The following is a 14,510-nucleotide window of genomic DNA, read 5'->3' as shown; positions in this document are numbered from 1 at the left end:
GGACCCCTCCCGGCCCCGCTGCTTCACCCTCCTTCTCTCGGTCCTCACCCGATTCGGGCGCCCACGATAAAAGGGCTCCTGGACTCCAAGGCCCCAGTGGAGGGGGGAGCTTGAAATGAGAGTTCCGGGGCTGCCTCCTGCCCAATCGTTGGAGTCGCAGCCCCGCCCACAGCCATGTGCCCTCAGAGAAGAAGGGCTCTATCTCCCCCTTCAGGGGCTCCCTTAGAGACCTGGACCCTCCCTCCAGGTCCCTAACTAGCCAAGGGGGTAAAAGTGTTTGAGGAGGGCTCAGGAGTTCCCGCCTCGTTTGGCTAAGGCTGCCCCTCCACCACCCCTGCTAAGTAAGTAGTCTGAGGTCCCCAACTCAGACCTCAGACTATCAAAAAAGAGGATTGAAGGCCGGACTCCCGGGTGTGCCCCCCACCCCGCAAGCCCAATCTGGGCTGGATGAGTTTGTGAAGGAGAGAGTTGAGCCCTGGCATGGTGCACTATCATTTCCTGGGGAAAATCAGGCCCCTCTGCCTCAGTTTCCTCCTGCGCACCATGGGGGACTCCTAGCCAGCCTACGCCTTTCTGTGGGAATCTGTCAGGTAGCAGAAGGCTCCACGGTCTAAACACTTAGGACAGTGCCTGGCACTGGGGCACATTCTTTTGGAGTCTCAGTGTGCCACCTCTGAAAAATGGGGCCACAGTCCCACCTGCCAGAGAATTAAGTGAAGGTGGCTGTTCTTGGCTGGAATTGTGTTTTCAGGATATAGCCCAAGCCTCCCCCACAGCCTTGGTTCAGCAACGTTTGACTTCCACCTGGAGGGCTTCAGGCTTCTGGAGAAAAAAATCTCAATATCCCTCCACCCCATCTCTGCTCCTCCCCACCCCCACCCCAGTCATTCCCAGTCTCGGGAAAAAGCTCCCCCATCCACTCAGGTACTCAGGCCAGAGACCTGGAGGTGCGCGTGACAACTCTCTCCTTTGCTCATCTCCCACGTCCAATCCATCAGCAAATCCTGTTGGCTCTGATTCCAAAACGCATCCCCATTCTGAGGTTCGGACCTCTTTTCTCCACCCCATCCGGGTCCAGGCCCCACCATCTCCATCTGGGATGCTTGCTGCCCAGCCTCCTAGGATTCCCGGGTAAACCCTCCTGCCCTTGTTTGTACATTGGGAAGAAGGAGCTTTTAAAAGAAGCAAAGCAGGTCTTCTCTGTCCTGCCACCCTCTCCCCACTCCTTCTCTCCTCTCTCCTCTTCCTCTCCCTCACGCTGCTCCAGCCCCGAGGCTTGTACGTTTGCTGTTCCCCTCTGCGGGGATGCAGTTCCCCCCCAATTCTTCCCCCAGTTAGCACCTTCTTTTCCATCAGGTCACAGATCAAGTTTTCTCAGAGGGGGCCCCCCAACCTTTCCAGGTACTCTCTGTCCCCTTCCTCTTTTAAAATTATCTTTGTAACACAATTCTTCAAACATCATCTTCTCTTGAGACATTTTCTTTACATTGTGGGCATCCGGAGAGCCTGCACCCAGGGAGGTCCACGGGAGAAGAGCTCAGTGAACGTTAGCAGAAATGAAAGGATGGAAGTGGAGGTGAGAGTATATTACAAAAAAAAAAAAAAGAAGAAGAAGAAGGAGAAAGAAAGAAAGAGAAAGGATGGAGAATTCTCAGTCCCTTGGAGTAGCAAGAAAACTCAGTCCCAGTGAATCATGCTGTCTTGGGTCCCAGCCAGGCCCCAGATTTGCTCTGTGACCCAACCTGGTAGCCACCCCTCTCTGGTCCTTAACCTGTAGAAGGGTATGCACTGTTGGCTCAGTCCCTCCCTGGAGCATGCCCTCTGCCCTCAGGGTGACCTTAACCTCATACCTTTGACTTTCTAAGGAAAGTGATTTGACCTCTAGGTGCATCCTTCCCTGCCCTTGGTTCTCCAGGCAGCTTAACCCCTTCCTCATCAGTCCCGCTGCCTCTCTGTGCAGGAAGGGGAACCAGCTCTGGTGGAACTTCTGGCAAATATTGACCCAAGTCCTCGAAGGTGGCTGGGAATGTACTGAGGTGGCGGATGAAGGGAGGGCCCCCAGGGGGAGGGGCTCCTCCTTAGTCTTTGCACTTAAGAATTACCTTGGGGGAGACCCTCCAGCCCAGCTCCCTGCCGAATTCCAGGGCACTGAGGGGCCCCTGGGGATGGGCAGTGGTAACAGCACCTTCAGAGTCCCCTAGGGAGTGAGGAGGGCATAGAGCTGCCTTTCCCATGCTGAGACCCACATGGTCAGGGCCCCTCAGTATGGGATTAACTGCCTTGTGTTCCAGGCCAGTGTTCCCAGGGAGCAGGGACAGTGAGGGTTTAGCCTGGATGGGGGCTTAGAGCAGCAGAACCCAAGTTCCAGACCTGTATGCAGGAGAAGGTGGGGCTTTATCATTTCCACCCTGGAGGTTCAGCTGGAGGAGCTTGGATTCCGGGGTCCCAAGCTTTGTGCAGTATGTAATTTATAAACCCAGACCCCATAGGCATTGGAAGTGAGATCTCAGGAGTGCAGAGCTGCCTATGTCCAAATCAGGACCGGTGTTCACCCTGCCTGGGAGGTCTGGGTTCCCTGCCCTCTGCACCCTGGAAAACCTCCGATGTCTCGGGTCCAGGAGGCGCCAGCTATGTCGGGGGGTGACAGCTGTGCTTCTTCCCCTCCCCCCACCCACTGTCAGCAAGTCGCCGGCGCCATGGTGCCCTGCTAACTCCCCAGGCTGTACCCGGCTTGGGGGTGGGGGTCAGCGGGGTCGTGGCGAGGGCGGCAAGGGACAAAGGGTGCTTGTCCGATGCCCGCCCTGACCTCGGCCGCCGCTTCTCGGACGCCTGGCCCGCCTCTGATTCACGCCCAGGCCGGCCGCAGCGACTCCCCGCTAGCCGCCCCGGCCGGGCCGCCCCGGGGGGTAGGAAGTGGAGGGGGGGCGAGGGGCGGCGCCGAGTCAACTTTCCCTCTTAAGCCCCGAAGGAATGTCGGCGGATTTCCTGAAACCCGACCCCGGCCGCCCGCCGGCCCGCCCGCCCCTCACCTGGACCAGCTCCCCCGGGAAAGGCAGGAGGGGCGCGGGGGCTCACCTGGGGGCCGGGGTCAAGTCCTCCTTCCGCTCCCGCCCCAGGCGGCCTTTTGCAGCGGAAAAGGGGGTGAGTAGGAGGCAATTAAACCTTCTTACTCCTCTGCCGTGACCTAGGCCAGCGTCCCAACTCCTCCAGCCTCAGTTTCCCTTCTACTTTACACACGCCGCGGGTGTCCTTCCTTTCCGTTGAGCCGTAAGAGACGCCTCTGAAGCCGGATTACCCTGACGCCCCACCTCCCAGTCTTGGCGGGGGTCTGCCCACCTCTCTTTGCTTCTTTCGCTTGTCACCTGGGCCGACCCCCTTTGACCATCTGATCCTCAGCTTCCTCATTTGTAAATTGGATAACGCTACCAGTTCTTCTTTATAGGGTTGTTGCAAGAAAATACTGCGGAAGTGTTTTGTTTGGAATGAATGAATAACAGTAATTGTGGAAGGCTTCAGCGAGCGGGGCTCTGGAATTGACATGTGTGGGCTTGAATCCTGGCTCTGCGGAGGGGTCCTGGGGACTAAGTTTCCCACCTGTGAAACGGAGGTATTGGTCAGAACCGTTGGCTGTTCCCCAAGGCGCGGGCCTGGAGCGCGGTGGGCTAAACGCGGGGTTCCCTGGCTCTCGCACAAACCGCAGGCTGGAGGCCCTCGCCGCAGGGTCGCGGCGGCCTAGCCCGGGAGGGGCGGGGCGGGGGAGGGGCCGCCCGGGGATCCAGATGTTCAGGGTCCGCCAGGCACAGCCGCGCCTGATTAAGCCACTTGGGGGCTGGCTGAGGCGGAGGAGATGAAAGCGCGGCGGCCGGCCGGGGGAGGGAGGGTGCGCTAGCCCCCCCACCCCGGCCCCTCCTCCTCGGCCGGAATCTGCGGCGCCCTCTGACCCGCCGACCCCGGGTGGCTGCCGCCGAGTCTGCTGGGGCAGAGAGTGGACGGAGGATGCGCGGGCGGCAGGCACCTGCGCGCCGGGCACACCAGCGAGGGCGAGGGTGCCGCTTTTGCAGGTTCTCGAACTTAGACGGGCGTCCTCACCCCCATGCCCGGCGAAGAGCAAGTTAGGTCAAGATTCACGGGGCTACCCTTTGTCAGCTTGAAGTGCGTCAGTTATGAAAGCCATAAGTATTGCTGTTTGTCCCATGTTTTCCCACAAGAATTAGAAATTTTAGCAGGACCCCATCGCCCCGTCTGTGCCCCCTCCTACTCAGACCCAGGTCGAAGGACTCCCAGTCTGGGAGAGCAGGGGCCAGACCCCCAGGTCTGCGGATCAGGGCTGGGCCAGAGAGAGGCGAGGCTAGGGGAACCCTGGAGGGACTTGGAGAGCTTCCTACAGAAGCCAAACTGCGCATAAATTACCGGCTCTCTGATTTGGGTATCAAAAGAGATGAAGCTTCAGAAAGATGAAGCTTCTCTAACTCAGTTCTGCGACCCTCATGACCCTCCATCCCCACACTCTGGCTGGGTTCCAGCCAGCCCCACCGCCCTCCTATTTCCTTTTCCAACAAGCTCGTCCGGACCTCGCTGTTCCTCGGCGGCCTCCTCGAGTCGCCAGCTCGAAATAACGCCTACTCTGGGAGGCCTTCCCTGATCCCCAGGCGAGTAGATCTCTCCTCCAGTCTATCACCCTATTTGTTTCCTTTTGGCCCCTAGCAACGACTGAGATCCCCTCGTCTGTGGATACTAGTGAGGTGTCATGGGATCCCGACGTGGGACAGACAGCAGGGGCCACGATCCACCTGCCTCGCCCTGCGGGTATCCCAACGGTGCCGCAGCGCCGCGCCCCCGCCCGTTCTCCGCATCCCCCACCCCCCCTTCCCAGGCTGCCTCGCTCGGGTGACGTCAGCGACCCGGTCCCCGCCGCCGCCGCATCCTCCGCGCCCGCCAGGAGCCGGCGTCCCCCGCGCTCCTTGCGCTCGGCCTGGCCATGGATTCGGTCGCGCTGATGCCGCTCCTGCTGCTGCTGCTGCTGCAGCCTCCGCCCGCCACCCCCGCGCCGCCTGTCCGCGACCCCTTCGCCCTGCAGCTTGGGGACACGCAGAACTGCCAGCTGCGGTGCCGAGACCGCTACCCTAAACCTCAGCTTGCTCAGGTGAGGCGCGCGCAGCGCCAGCAGAAGGACCTGAGAGCTCTCCAGTGGGGGATGGGTTGAGGATGCAGCTCCTTCCGTTGGGAGCGGGAGGCCAGGGTTCCTCGGAGGGGGAAGGGGTCAAGGAAGGGGGTTCTTCAATGATGGTGGGCCCCTCTGGTGGGGGAAGGGCTGGCGTTCCTTCGACGGGGGCGAGCGCAGAGATCAGGGGTCCCTCCGATGAAGGTGGGGATGTTTCTCTCGCGGGGAGAGGGGCCGTGGGGTCCTTTTGACACGGGGGTGGTGGTTAGTGATGCCAGTCCTTCCGATGAATTCGGGGTTCCGGGAGTCCCTCCAAGCCGGAGGCGGGAGGGGACTGAGGCTCTATTGCTACCCAGCGGGCTCTGGCTCCCCTCTGCTGGGCCAGGGCCTTGGGGGCGCCCAACCCCCGCCTCCCTCAGGCCCGACAGTCCCCTTTTCCCCCTCTACTCAAGCATCTTCCACATCCTCTTCCCTACCCCCCTTAGAGCTACCAGGTCCCACCCCGATCCTGACCACCCCTCCCCCAGTCAGATCCCAATTTTCCCAGGCCTGAAGGATGACAGAACCTCCTCTGAGTTCCCCTTCCTTCTTCAGGCCCAAGAACCCCTCCTCTTTGAAGGGTTTTTTTTTGGGTGAGGGGAGGATCATTGCCCTTCATCTTCTCCAGTTTTTCAACCATTACCCAAACCCAGCAGCACCCACTGTTTACTCCCCTCAAGCCCCCGCCTCTCCTCCTTGGAGCTAACAGCCCCCACTAGTATTCTTAATCTCATCAGCCTCACCCCAAACCCCCTAGAAGATTTGGGGGGATCAAGTCTTCTACCTCCCCAAGGCCTTCCTGCGCCGCTGGCCGCCTCCTGCCCCTCCCCCTGCCTGAGCCCAAAGCTTCGCTTCCAGGAGGAGCTGGGGGAGGACCCCATTCAATCCAGGAGAGCGAAGGCGTATGACAGGGCCGTCCTGACCAGCGCTTGCGAGCGAGGCTGCCGCCTCTTCTCCATCTGCCGATTCGTGGCCAGGAGCTCCAAGCCCAATGCCACCCAGGCTGAGTGTGAAGCAGGTGAGTGCTGGCTGGGTGGGCCAGGGTAGGGAGAGGTGGTCTGGGACGGACTGTCCCCCAGTTACCCCCTCCTGCCCCTGCAGCCTGTGTGGAGGCCTATGTGAAGGAGACAGAGCAGCAAGCTTGCAGCGAGGGCTGCTGGAGTCAGAACCCAGAGCCGGAGCCTGAGCCGGAGCTGGAGCAGAAGGTGGGCGCCCTCCCACCTGCGGCCCCAGGCCTGTCCCGCCTCTCCTCTACCACCCTCCCCAAATCTGCACTCATATCCAGTCTCTCCCAGGCTCTCCATGCCATTCCGGGCCTCCTGGGTGTCCTGGATTAAGCCATATGACATCTCAAGGCTCAATTGTCATCTCTGTGACATGGGAAGTCCTCCCCCGCTCCCGCCGCCTCTCCCACCCACACTGCCACCATTTACATTATTTAGCAAGCTTTTGTCCTGCTCCAGACCTAACTTCAGCCTGTCCCAAATTTCTTGTGCCACCTGAGGCACCTGAGACAGTGTCATCCCCATTTCATGCCCACGAAGCAACTGGCCAAGGTCACCCAGGGCTGTGCAGAGGTGGCATTTAAAGCCAGTGCCACGAGGGCTTATGATCACTCCTCACCTCCCTCATCTTCAGAGCTGACTTCTGAGCACCTACATGTTAGCTCCTGGTCTAAGCCCTGTCCTTGTGATGAACAGGTGGTCAGAACGGAAGTGTAGGGACGAGGAGCCTCCCAAGCCCACATAGCTCTTCCTTCCCCACCCCAGGGAGAAATAATAACTGTACACTTATCGTACCCCGTGAGTCTAGACAGTGCTGCACCAGGGGAAACTGAGGCACAGGACATCCTTCATTCCAGTCAGAAACCCTTGGGCTGGGATTCCAGAGAAAGCTCTCTCCTCTCATCGCTCATTTTCCTGCACCCTTCCCAGGCTTTCCCTGTTCATGAAAGCCCTGTACACCATCATTCCTTTCCATTCCATGTTCTCTCCTGATGCTGTTAAAACAAGAACAATGATGATGATAACGTTTTTAATCGTAGCAGCTACTATGTATTAGGCACTTGTGCTTTTTTTGTCTGTGTGACCCCAGGGACTGTACAGTCCATGGAATTATCCAAGCCAGGATACTGGAGTGGGTAGCCTTTCCCTTCTCCAGGGGATCTTCCCAATCCAGGGATCAAACCCAGGTCTCCTGTATTGCAGGCAGATTCTTTACCAGCTGAGACACAAGGGAAGCCCAGGAATACTGGAGTGGATAGCCTATCCCTTCTCCAGCAGATCTTCCCGACTCAGGAACTGAACCAGGGTCTCCTGCATTGCAGGCGGATTCCTTACCAACTGAGCTATCAGGGAAGCCCTTGTGCTATTGTTTAATTGAAATTTCATAGCAGATCCCTGAGGGAAGAGAATCATTTCCCATTGTAGGACTCAGAGAGGGCAATCCACTTTCCCAAGGGCACACAGTCAGTCAGACAATGCAGTGCTGAGATCTCTGTTCATAGTATGTAGCCCTGTTGCCCCAAACCGCTTAGTGAATTTTGATCACAGTGAATTTTCCCAGCTCCCCTCCCACTTAACACCCTACATTGGTGACATTTCTGTGCCTTGGGCCTCCCCTTGGCAGAGAAAGGTCCTGGAAGCTCCGAGTGGGGCCCTCTCGCTCCTGGACTTGTTTTCCACCCTCTGCAATGACCTTGTCAACTCGGCCCAGGGCTTCGTCTCCTCCACCTGGACATACTACCTGCAGACTGACAATGGGAAGGTGGTGGTGTTCCAGGTGAGGGCTCTGGCAGGGGCCACACCAGAGAAGTGGCTGGGTGGTCAGGGTAAGGAGGTGGGATGAATTGGCTCTTGGCTCATGGGATGTGCAGTGTACAGGTCAGTGAGCTTCAAGCACAGCTGGATCCAGGGGTTCTGTGTCTCTCTCCACCCCTGGGTTCTGCTGTCCTCTTCAGCAGCTTCATTCTCAGTCAAACATGTCCCTCCTCACAGCAAGGTGGATGCCTACGGCTCTAGATTACAACCTCTCAGGTTTTAACTAAGTTGTTTGGCCCTGGTTGAGTCATGTGATGACCTCTCAGCCAGTCCCTGTGATTTTATTGGCTAGTCCTGAATCACGTCCCTATCTTAGGTGTTGGAGGATGGGGTCAAGACAAATCAGGATCCCACAATAGCAGGGAACATTATCCCTGATATCACAGCCTGCAGCTGTGTCCTCTCTGTCCCCAGTGGAACTAGGTACCAGCTTGGCATGGGATAACGTAACCTACGTGGGGCCCAGAGAGGTGCCTGCTAGGGTCAAGGTGGTGCCTTTCTAAAGGGCTTCTCTGTGCTGTCTTGTTCCTGGCCCAGACCCAGCCTGTGGTAGAGAGCCTGGGGCATGAGGGAGCCCGTCTGCAGCGAGTGGAGGTGACCTGGCGGGGATCCCACCCTGAGGCTTTGGAGGTGCATGTTGGTAAGGTTCAAACCTAGACCAGTGTTCCTTCCAAAGGTGGCTCCCCTGTCACAAGGGGTTCTCCTGGCAAATGAACCCTTGAGGATTGGTATTTCCATTTCCTCAGTTCCTGGGGTTCCTTGATCCATCTCCCTGGGTTCCTTGGTCCATCTCCCTGAGTTCTATGGTCCCTCTCCCAGGGTTCCATAGTCCATCTCCTTGAGTTCTATGGTCCCTCTCCCAGGGTTCCCTGGTCCCTCTCCCAGAGTTCCATGGTCCACTTCCCTTAGTTTCATGGACCATCTCCCTGAGTTCTGTAGTCCGTCTCCCAGAGTTCCATGGTCCCTCTCCCAGAGTTTCATGGTCCCTTTCCCAGGGTTCCATGGTCCCTCTCCCTGAGTTCCATGGTCCCTATCCCAGAATTCCATGGTCCCTCTCCCAGGGTTCCATGGTCCCTCTCCCAGGGTTCCATGGTCCCTCTCCCTGAGTTCCATGGTCCATCTCCCAGAGTTCAATGGTCCCTCTTCCAGGGTTCCATGGTCCATCTCCCAGGGTTCCGTGGTCTTCCTCCCTGAGTTCCATGGTCCATCTCTCTGGGTTCCATGGTCCATCTCTCTGGGTTCCATGGTCTATCTCCCTGGGTTCCATGGTCCATCTCCCAGAGTTCCATGGTCCATCTCCCAGGGTTCCATGGTCCATCTCCCAGGGTTCCATGGTCCCTCTCCCAGGGTTCCATGGTCCTTCTCCCAGGGTTCCATGGTCCCTCTCCCTGTGTTCCATGGCGCATCTCCCAGGGTTCCGTGGTCTTCCTCCCTGAGTTCCATGATCCGTCTCCCAGAGTTCCATGGTCCATCTCTCTGGGTTCCATGGTCCATCTCCCTGGGTTCCATGGTCTATCTCCCAGAGTTCCATGATCCATCTCCCTGAGTTCTATGGTCCATCTCCCTGGGTTCCATGGTCTATCTCCCAGAGTTCCATGGTCCATCTCCCTGGGTTCCATGGTCCATCTTTCAGCGTTGTGATTTATTCCAAGACCCCATGGCCCATTGCCTCAGGTCCTGGCCCCCTGTTCACTCTCCATGGCTGCTGTCACCTCTTGGCTAAGACCTGGAGGCTACTGAAAGTGACTTGTTCTCTCAGACCCTGTAGGCCCCTTGGACAAGGTAAGGAAGGCCAAGATTCGAGTCAAGACCAGCAGCAAGGCAAAGGTGGAGTCCGATGAGCTGCAGGACAATGACTTCCTCAGCTGCATGTCCCGGTGGGTGGCAGAACCCTGGGGATGGTGGCGGGGTGGGGCCTGAGGGAGGAGGCTGTCTGGTCCCACCGCGGCCCCTGAACATGCCTGCTGGGCGGGGCAGGCGCTCGGGGCTTCCTCGCTGGATCCTGGCCTGCTGCCTCTTCCTGTCCGTGCTGGTGATGCTGTGGCTGAGCTGCTCCACCCTGGTGACTGCGCCTGGCCAGCACCTTAAGTTCCAGGTGGGCAGGGCCCACGGGCAAAGAGGGGAAGAAAACTGTTCCACATCTGGATGGGGCCACCCCTTTCCCATGGAGACAGGGACCCCTGACTTGCTATGTGACATTAGGCAAGTTTCTTCACTCTCATGAAACGAGAGGAATGACTCCCACCCTTAGTAGGGGCAACCTGAGATTTGGGGTGGGAAGGAGCCTTGCCAGGGTGGGGACTCATGGCCCTCTCTCTCTCTTCTTTCCCCTACAGCCCCTGACTCTGGAGCAGCACAAGGGTTATATGGTGGAGCCAGAGTGGTCCCTGTACCCTCCCCCGTCGCACGCCTATGCAGACAGCCCCCCGCCCTACAAGCTGAAACTGGACCTGACCAAGCTGTAGGCCTCCACTGCCAAGTTCAGGGGCCCCGGGGGTCTTACTTGCCCTGTGCCTACCGTCCAGGTCAAGGTGGGACCATCCTTGGGCTCCTCCCTCCCCCAAATTCTTCTCTCTCCAGCCCCGCCCCTCACCTCCTGGATCCTGGGGGTGCTGTGCCCCTGCTGGGGGGCAGGATCTACCTTGGTTCCTCCCTGCCCCCCTTCCCCAGAGCGTGTGTTATTTTGTCTTCTATTCCATAGCTTCTTGAGTATTTGAACCCCAGTTCTGTGCTGCCTTCCTCCTTCCTCCTCTCTCCCCTCTCTGGGGGGCTGAGGCCACAGGGGAGCCACTTTGTGCTAAGGCTCCCCCTTTTCTCCCCACCCCACCTCTGGAGACAGTGCCCCGTGAGAGGAGGTCCCCCCAAGAGAAGGGGCGGTGGGTAGCTCCATGCTGGGAGGGTGAATGAGGCTGGTGTTGCAACATCGGGGTCAGAAGGAATAAACCATGTATATAAAACCATCTTGGACTGAGCTTACTGCTATTGGTCTTTCTGTCTGCCTCCTGGGGGGAGACTTGAGTGTGGCCATGACTCCTGCCCACCAGGCCCTTCCTGAGATGTGGGACCCCAGGAACTCCCCATGGCTTGAATGGTGCGAACCAGCTGCCACCTGAAAGCAACCAGCACACATCATACTCCTAGCTAGGGGTGACTCTGGCGAAGTGGCTCCTGCCACCTGCCTGGCCCGGGTGGGTCAGTGCCCTTTCCCGGGCCTCCGTATTGCTCCTGTGAAATGGACAGGGCACATCTCAAAGAGGACATTTGTTAATTTTGTCACCAGCTGGCTTCCATCCCCCTTTCTTTTGGGGATGGAGCTCTGTCCCATTGGAGGCAGTCTTAGGGCCCTGTCCACAGGTTCTCCCCACTTCCCTACCCAGGGGGTCCAGCTTTGGTTAGCTGGCATTCTTTCCCTGCACTCTGCATTCAAGAGGAGTCCTTGCCTGGGAAATCCCGTGGACAGAGGAACCTGGCAGGCTATAGTCCGTGGGGTCACAAAGAGTTGGATACAACTTAGTGACAACACAAGTGCAACAGTGAAGACCCAGCATAGCCATAAATAAATAATCAAGAGGAATCTTGTAGGACAGGAGCAGCCCACCGTGATGAGGCTGTAGCCATGACCCTCCATTCTTCCTGTCGATTCTGCAGACTCCCCAAGAGCCTCTCAATAAATCTTTTGGTTGAGTAGGCTAGAGTTGTTTCTGTTGCTGGCAACCAGAGAGTCTTGTTTGGTGGAGGCCACATCTCCTGGGAAGAGTTTGGGATGATGGACATGGTGGTCAGTGGGGCAGACGTTTCCAAGGGCTAATGGAGGCCTGTGGGTGGTGGGTGGGTGGTTGGGGGGAGGTGAATTAGGCTGAGTGAGGCTAGTGCCCTTCCACTTTTCATCCTGCCCTGTGTCCCAAGAAGCTGATTCACTTGGACCCTCAGCCTTCTGCTAGAGTCGGCCAGAGGGGGCCACCAGCAGGAGGCAGAAGGAAAGAGAGGTGAGAACTCCCTGGGGCCCGGGGGGGGCGGGGAGTGTTCTCTCCCCATTTCTCTCTCTATATCCCCCAACCCAAGATGACAGCTCCACCAACTGGACTGTCAGCCTAGGCATGTTAAAGGCTCCTGACTGTTGCCCTCCTGTGTGCTGCACCACCCCATGTCAGTTGCCTGCCCCTGCTGCACTTTGCAAATATCACCTTAATTACCACTCTCCTGCACTGTCCATTCTGACTGACTCCTGCTTGCTGCCTGGACCCTGCCTGATATCATGAACATCGGGATTCAATCAAAAGGCAATCTAGGCCCTTGAGTAACATTCTGAGCCCAGCATGGGATTTCAGGGAAGCCCCGAGGAGTGTCACCAGGAAATACAACCTGGGCAGAAATGAGAAGTGATGGCAAGCCAGTGCTGCCCTGTAGAACATTCTGTGATGATGGAAGTGTTCTGTCTGTGCCATCTCCAGCCACACGATGTTGCAGAGCTCTCGCAATATGGCTAATGCGACTCGATTGTGTTCCTCATTTTCTTTCGTTTGCGTTGATGTACATTTAAGGTTTTTCCTCTATTTTTTTCCCTTTGTGGCAGTGAAAAAATATGCATCATGTAAAATATGGCATTTTAGCCAGGTTTTTTTTTTTTTTTTTTACTAGGCGGCATGTGGGATCTTAGTTCCTCGACCAGGAATCGAACCTGCACTCCCTGCAGCGGAAGCGTGGAGTCTTAACCACTGGACTGCCCGGGAAGTCCCTTAGCCAGCTTTTTGTTTTGCTTTTTGGCTGTGCTGGGTCTTTGTTGCTGCTCGTGGGCTTTCTTTAGTTGCGGCAAGCTGGGGGCTACTGTGTGGTTGTGGTACGAGGGCTTCTCTGCGGTGGCTTCTCTTGTCGCAGAGCACGGGCTCGCAACGTGTGAGCTTCAGTAGTTGCGGCATGTGGGCTCAGCAGTTGCAGCTCACGGGCTCCAGAGTGCAGCCTCATTAATTGTGGCCCACAGGCTCGGTTGTTCCATGGCATGTGGGGGTCTTCCCTTACCAGGGATCAAACAAGTGTTCTTTGCATTACCAGGTGGATTCTCAACCACTGGGCCGCCAGGGAAGCTCCCCCTTAAAAATTGTACCATTTTTAAGTGTACAATTCAGTGACAATAGGTACACCCACAAGCTATAACAAACTTAGACAGTGTATTAAAAAGCAGAGACATCAATTTGCCAACAAAGGTATGTATAGTCAAAGCAACTGGTTTTTTGGTATAGTCAAAGCCAGCCATGTAGTGATGTGAGAGCTGGACCATAAAGAAGGCTGAGCACCGAAAAATTGTTGCTTTCAAGCTGTGGGTGGTGGAGAAGACTCCTGAGAGTCCCTTGGACAGCAAGGAGATCAAACCAGTCAATCCTAAAGGAAATCAGTCCTGAATATTTACTGGAAGGACTGATGCTGAAGCTGAAGTTCTTTATGGCCACGTGATGCAAAGAGCTGGGCTCATTAGAAAAGACCCTGCTGCTGGGAAACATTAAGGGCAGGAGGAGAAGGGGACGACAGAGGATGAGACGGTTGGATGACATCACCAACTCAATGGACATGAGTTTGAGCAAGCTCTGGGAGATGGTGAAGGACAGGGGACCCTGGTGTGCTGCAGGTCATGGGGCTGCAAAGAGTTGGACACGACTGAGCTAGTGAACAACAGCAACAGTGTTGTGGAGCTATCACCATCATCTATTTAAAGGGTGGTTGTAATCCCTTAGCCCAGATTAAAGGGGAGCTTGGCTGCCCTTGCGCTTGTAGATCCGCCCTGCCCCTGGCCTCCCCATCTCAGTGAGTCTAGATGCTTGAGTGGCACATTGACTCCTCTCTGTCCTCACTCCATGTTGCTGCTTCAGCAGTGATTTTCCTCTTGGCTTCCAGCCCACATGCTTCTCTTTGCTTTCCTTGGCAATAGCCAAGGTCCAACCTCCCTCATCTCTTGCCCAACAAATGTGCCCATCTCTTCTTGAGGCTCCCTGCTTCCCTTCCGGCCACCCTCTAGCTCCAGGCAACAGCTGGGGAGCCATTGGTATAAAGTATATCTAATCTTAGACATCACTTACTTCTGGGTTCTAGAGGAGCCCAAATATCCACATGATCCAACAGGTACCCCCATGACTTGGCCCAATTAGCATCTCCAACCACTTCTATGAAGCTGTGTCCCTTGATCATTATGCTCCAGCCACACAGGCTCTTTCTAGATTCCTTGAACTTACCTTGTTCCTTCCAACCCCAGGGTCTTCGCACTTGCATTTCCCTCTGGGAGGAACACCCCTGAATCCCTACTCTAACCAAGTTCTCAGCACAAAGGACTCCTCCTCAACCAATCACATCCTCGCCACCCAAGTTTGGGTCAGCATCCCTTGTTACACCAATGCTCAACTCCTTGTTCGTTTTCCCTGTGCTGACCACATTTATAGTTGATTAATAATTATTTGTTTCAATGTCAGCCTCCTTTAACATAATTTTATGAGCTCCATGAAGTC

At 56.6% G+C, this 14,510-nt stretch overlaps 1 protein-coding gene across 2 annotated transcripts; it reads left to right on the top strand.

Moving 5' to 3' along the window:
* Nucleotides 1-4,704: 4,704 nt before the first annotated feature.
* TMEM59L (transmembrane protein 59 like) lies at nt 4,705-10,979 on the top strand. 2 transcript variants are annotated; one of them, XM_086408323.1, is made up of 8 exons: nt 4,705-5,143; nt 6,059-6,218; nt 6,302-6,405; nt 7,829-7,981; nt 8,557-8,659; nt 9,779-9,896; nt 9,997-10,114; nt 10,356-10,979. In XM_086408323.1, exons 1-8 carry the CDS (start codon nt 4,979-4,981, stop codon nt 10,482-10,484), a joined length of 1,050 nt encoding a protein of 349 aa, XP_086264449.1. In that variant the 5' UTR covers nt 4,705-4,978; the 3' UTR covers nt 10,485-10,979. The 2 variants fall into 2 exon arrangements, with proteins under 2 accessions (XP_086264449.1, XP_086264450.1); XM_086408324.1 differs by lacking the exon at nt 7,829-7,981.
* Nucleotides 10,980-14,510: the final 3,531 nt, after the last annotated feature.

This window comes from Bos grunniens, chromosome 7 (genome assembly GCF_055505025.1).
Source record: "Bos grunniens cultivar Pamir isolate PY7600 chromosome 7, Bosgru_T2T1.0, whole genome shotgun sequence".
In the NCBI taxonomy this organism is placed as follows: domain Eukaryota; kingdom Metazoa; phylum Chordata; class Mammalia; order Artiodactyla; family Bovidae; genus Bos; species Bos grunniens.
The sequence above is the reverse complement of the archived record's forward strand: the minus strand, read 5'-3'. Positions and strand labels throughout refer to the sequence as shown.

Coding starts and splice junctions, on each gene's coding strand:
- TMEM59L (XM_086408323.1), top strand. CDS start 4,979: ATGGATTCGGTCGCGCTGATGCCGCTCCTGCTGCTGCTGCTGCTGCAG. Junction 7,982..8,556: donor GGAAGGTGGTGGTGTTCCAG/GTGAGGGCTCTG, acceptor TTCCTGGCCCAG/ACCCAGCCTGTGGTAGAGAG. Junction 9,897..9,996: donor TTCCTCAGCTGCATGTCCCG/GTGGGTGGCAGA, acceptor TGGGCGGGGCAG/GCGCTCGGGGCTTCCTCGCT.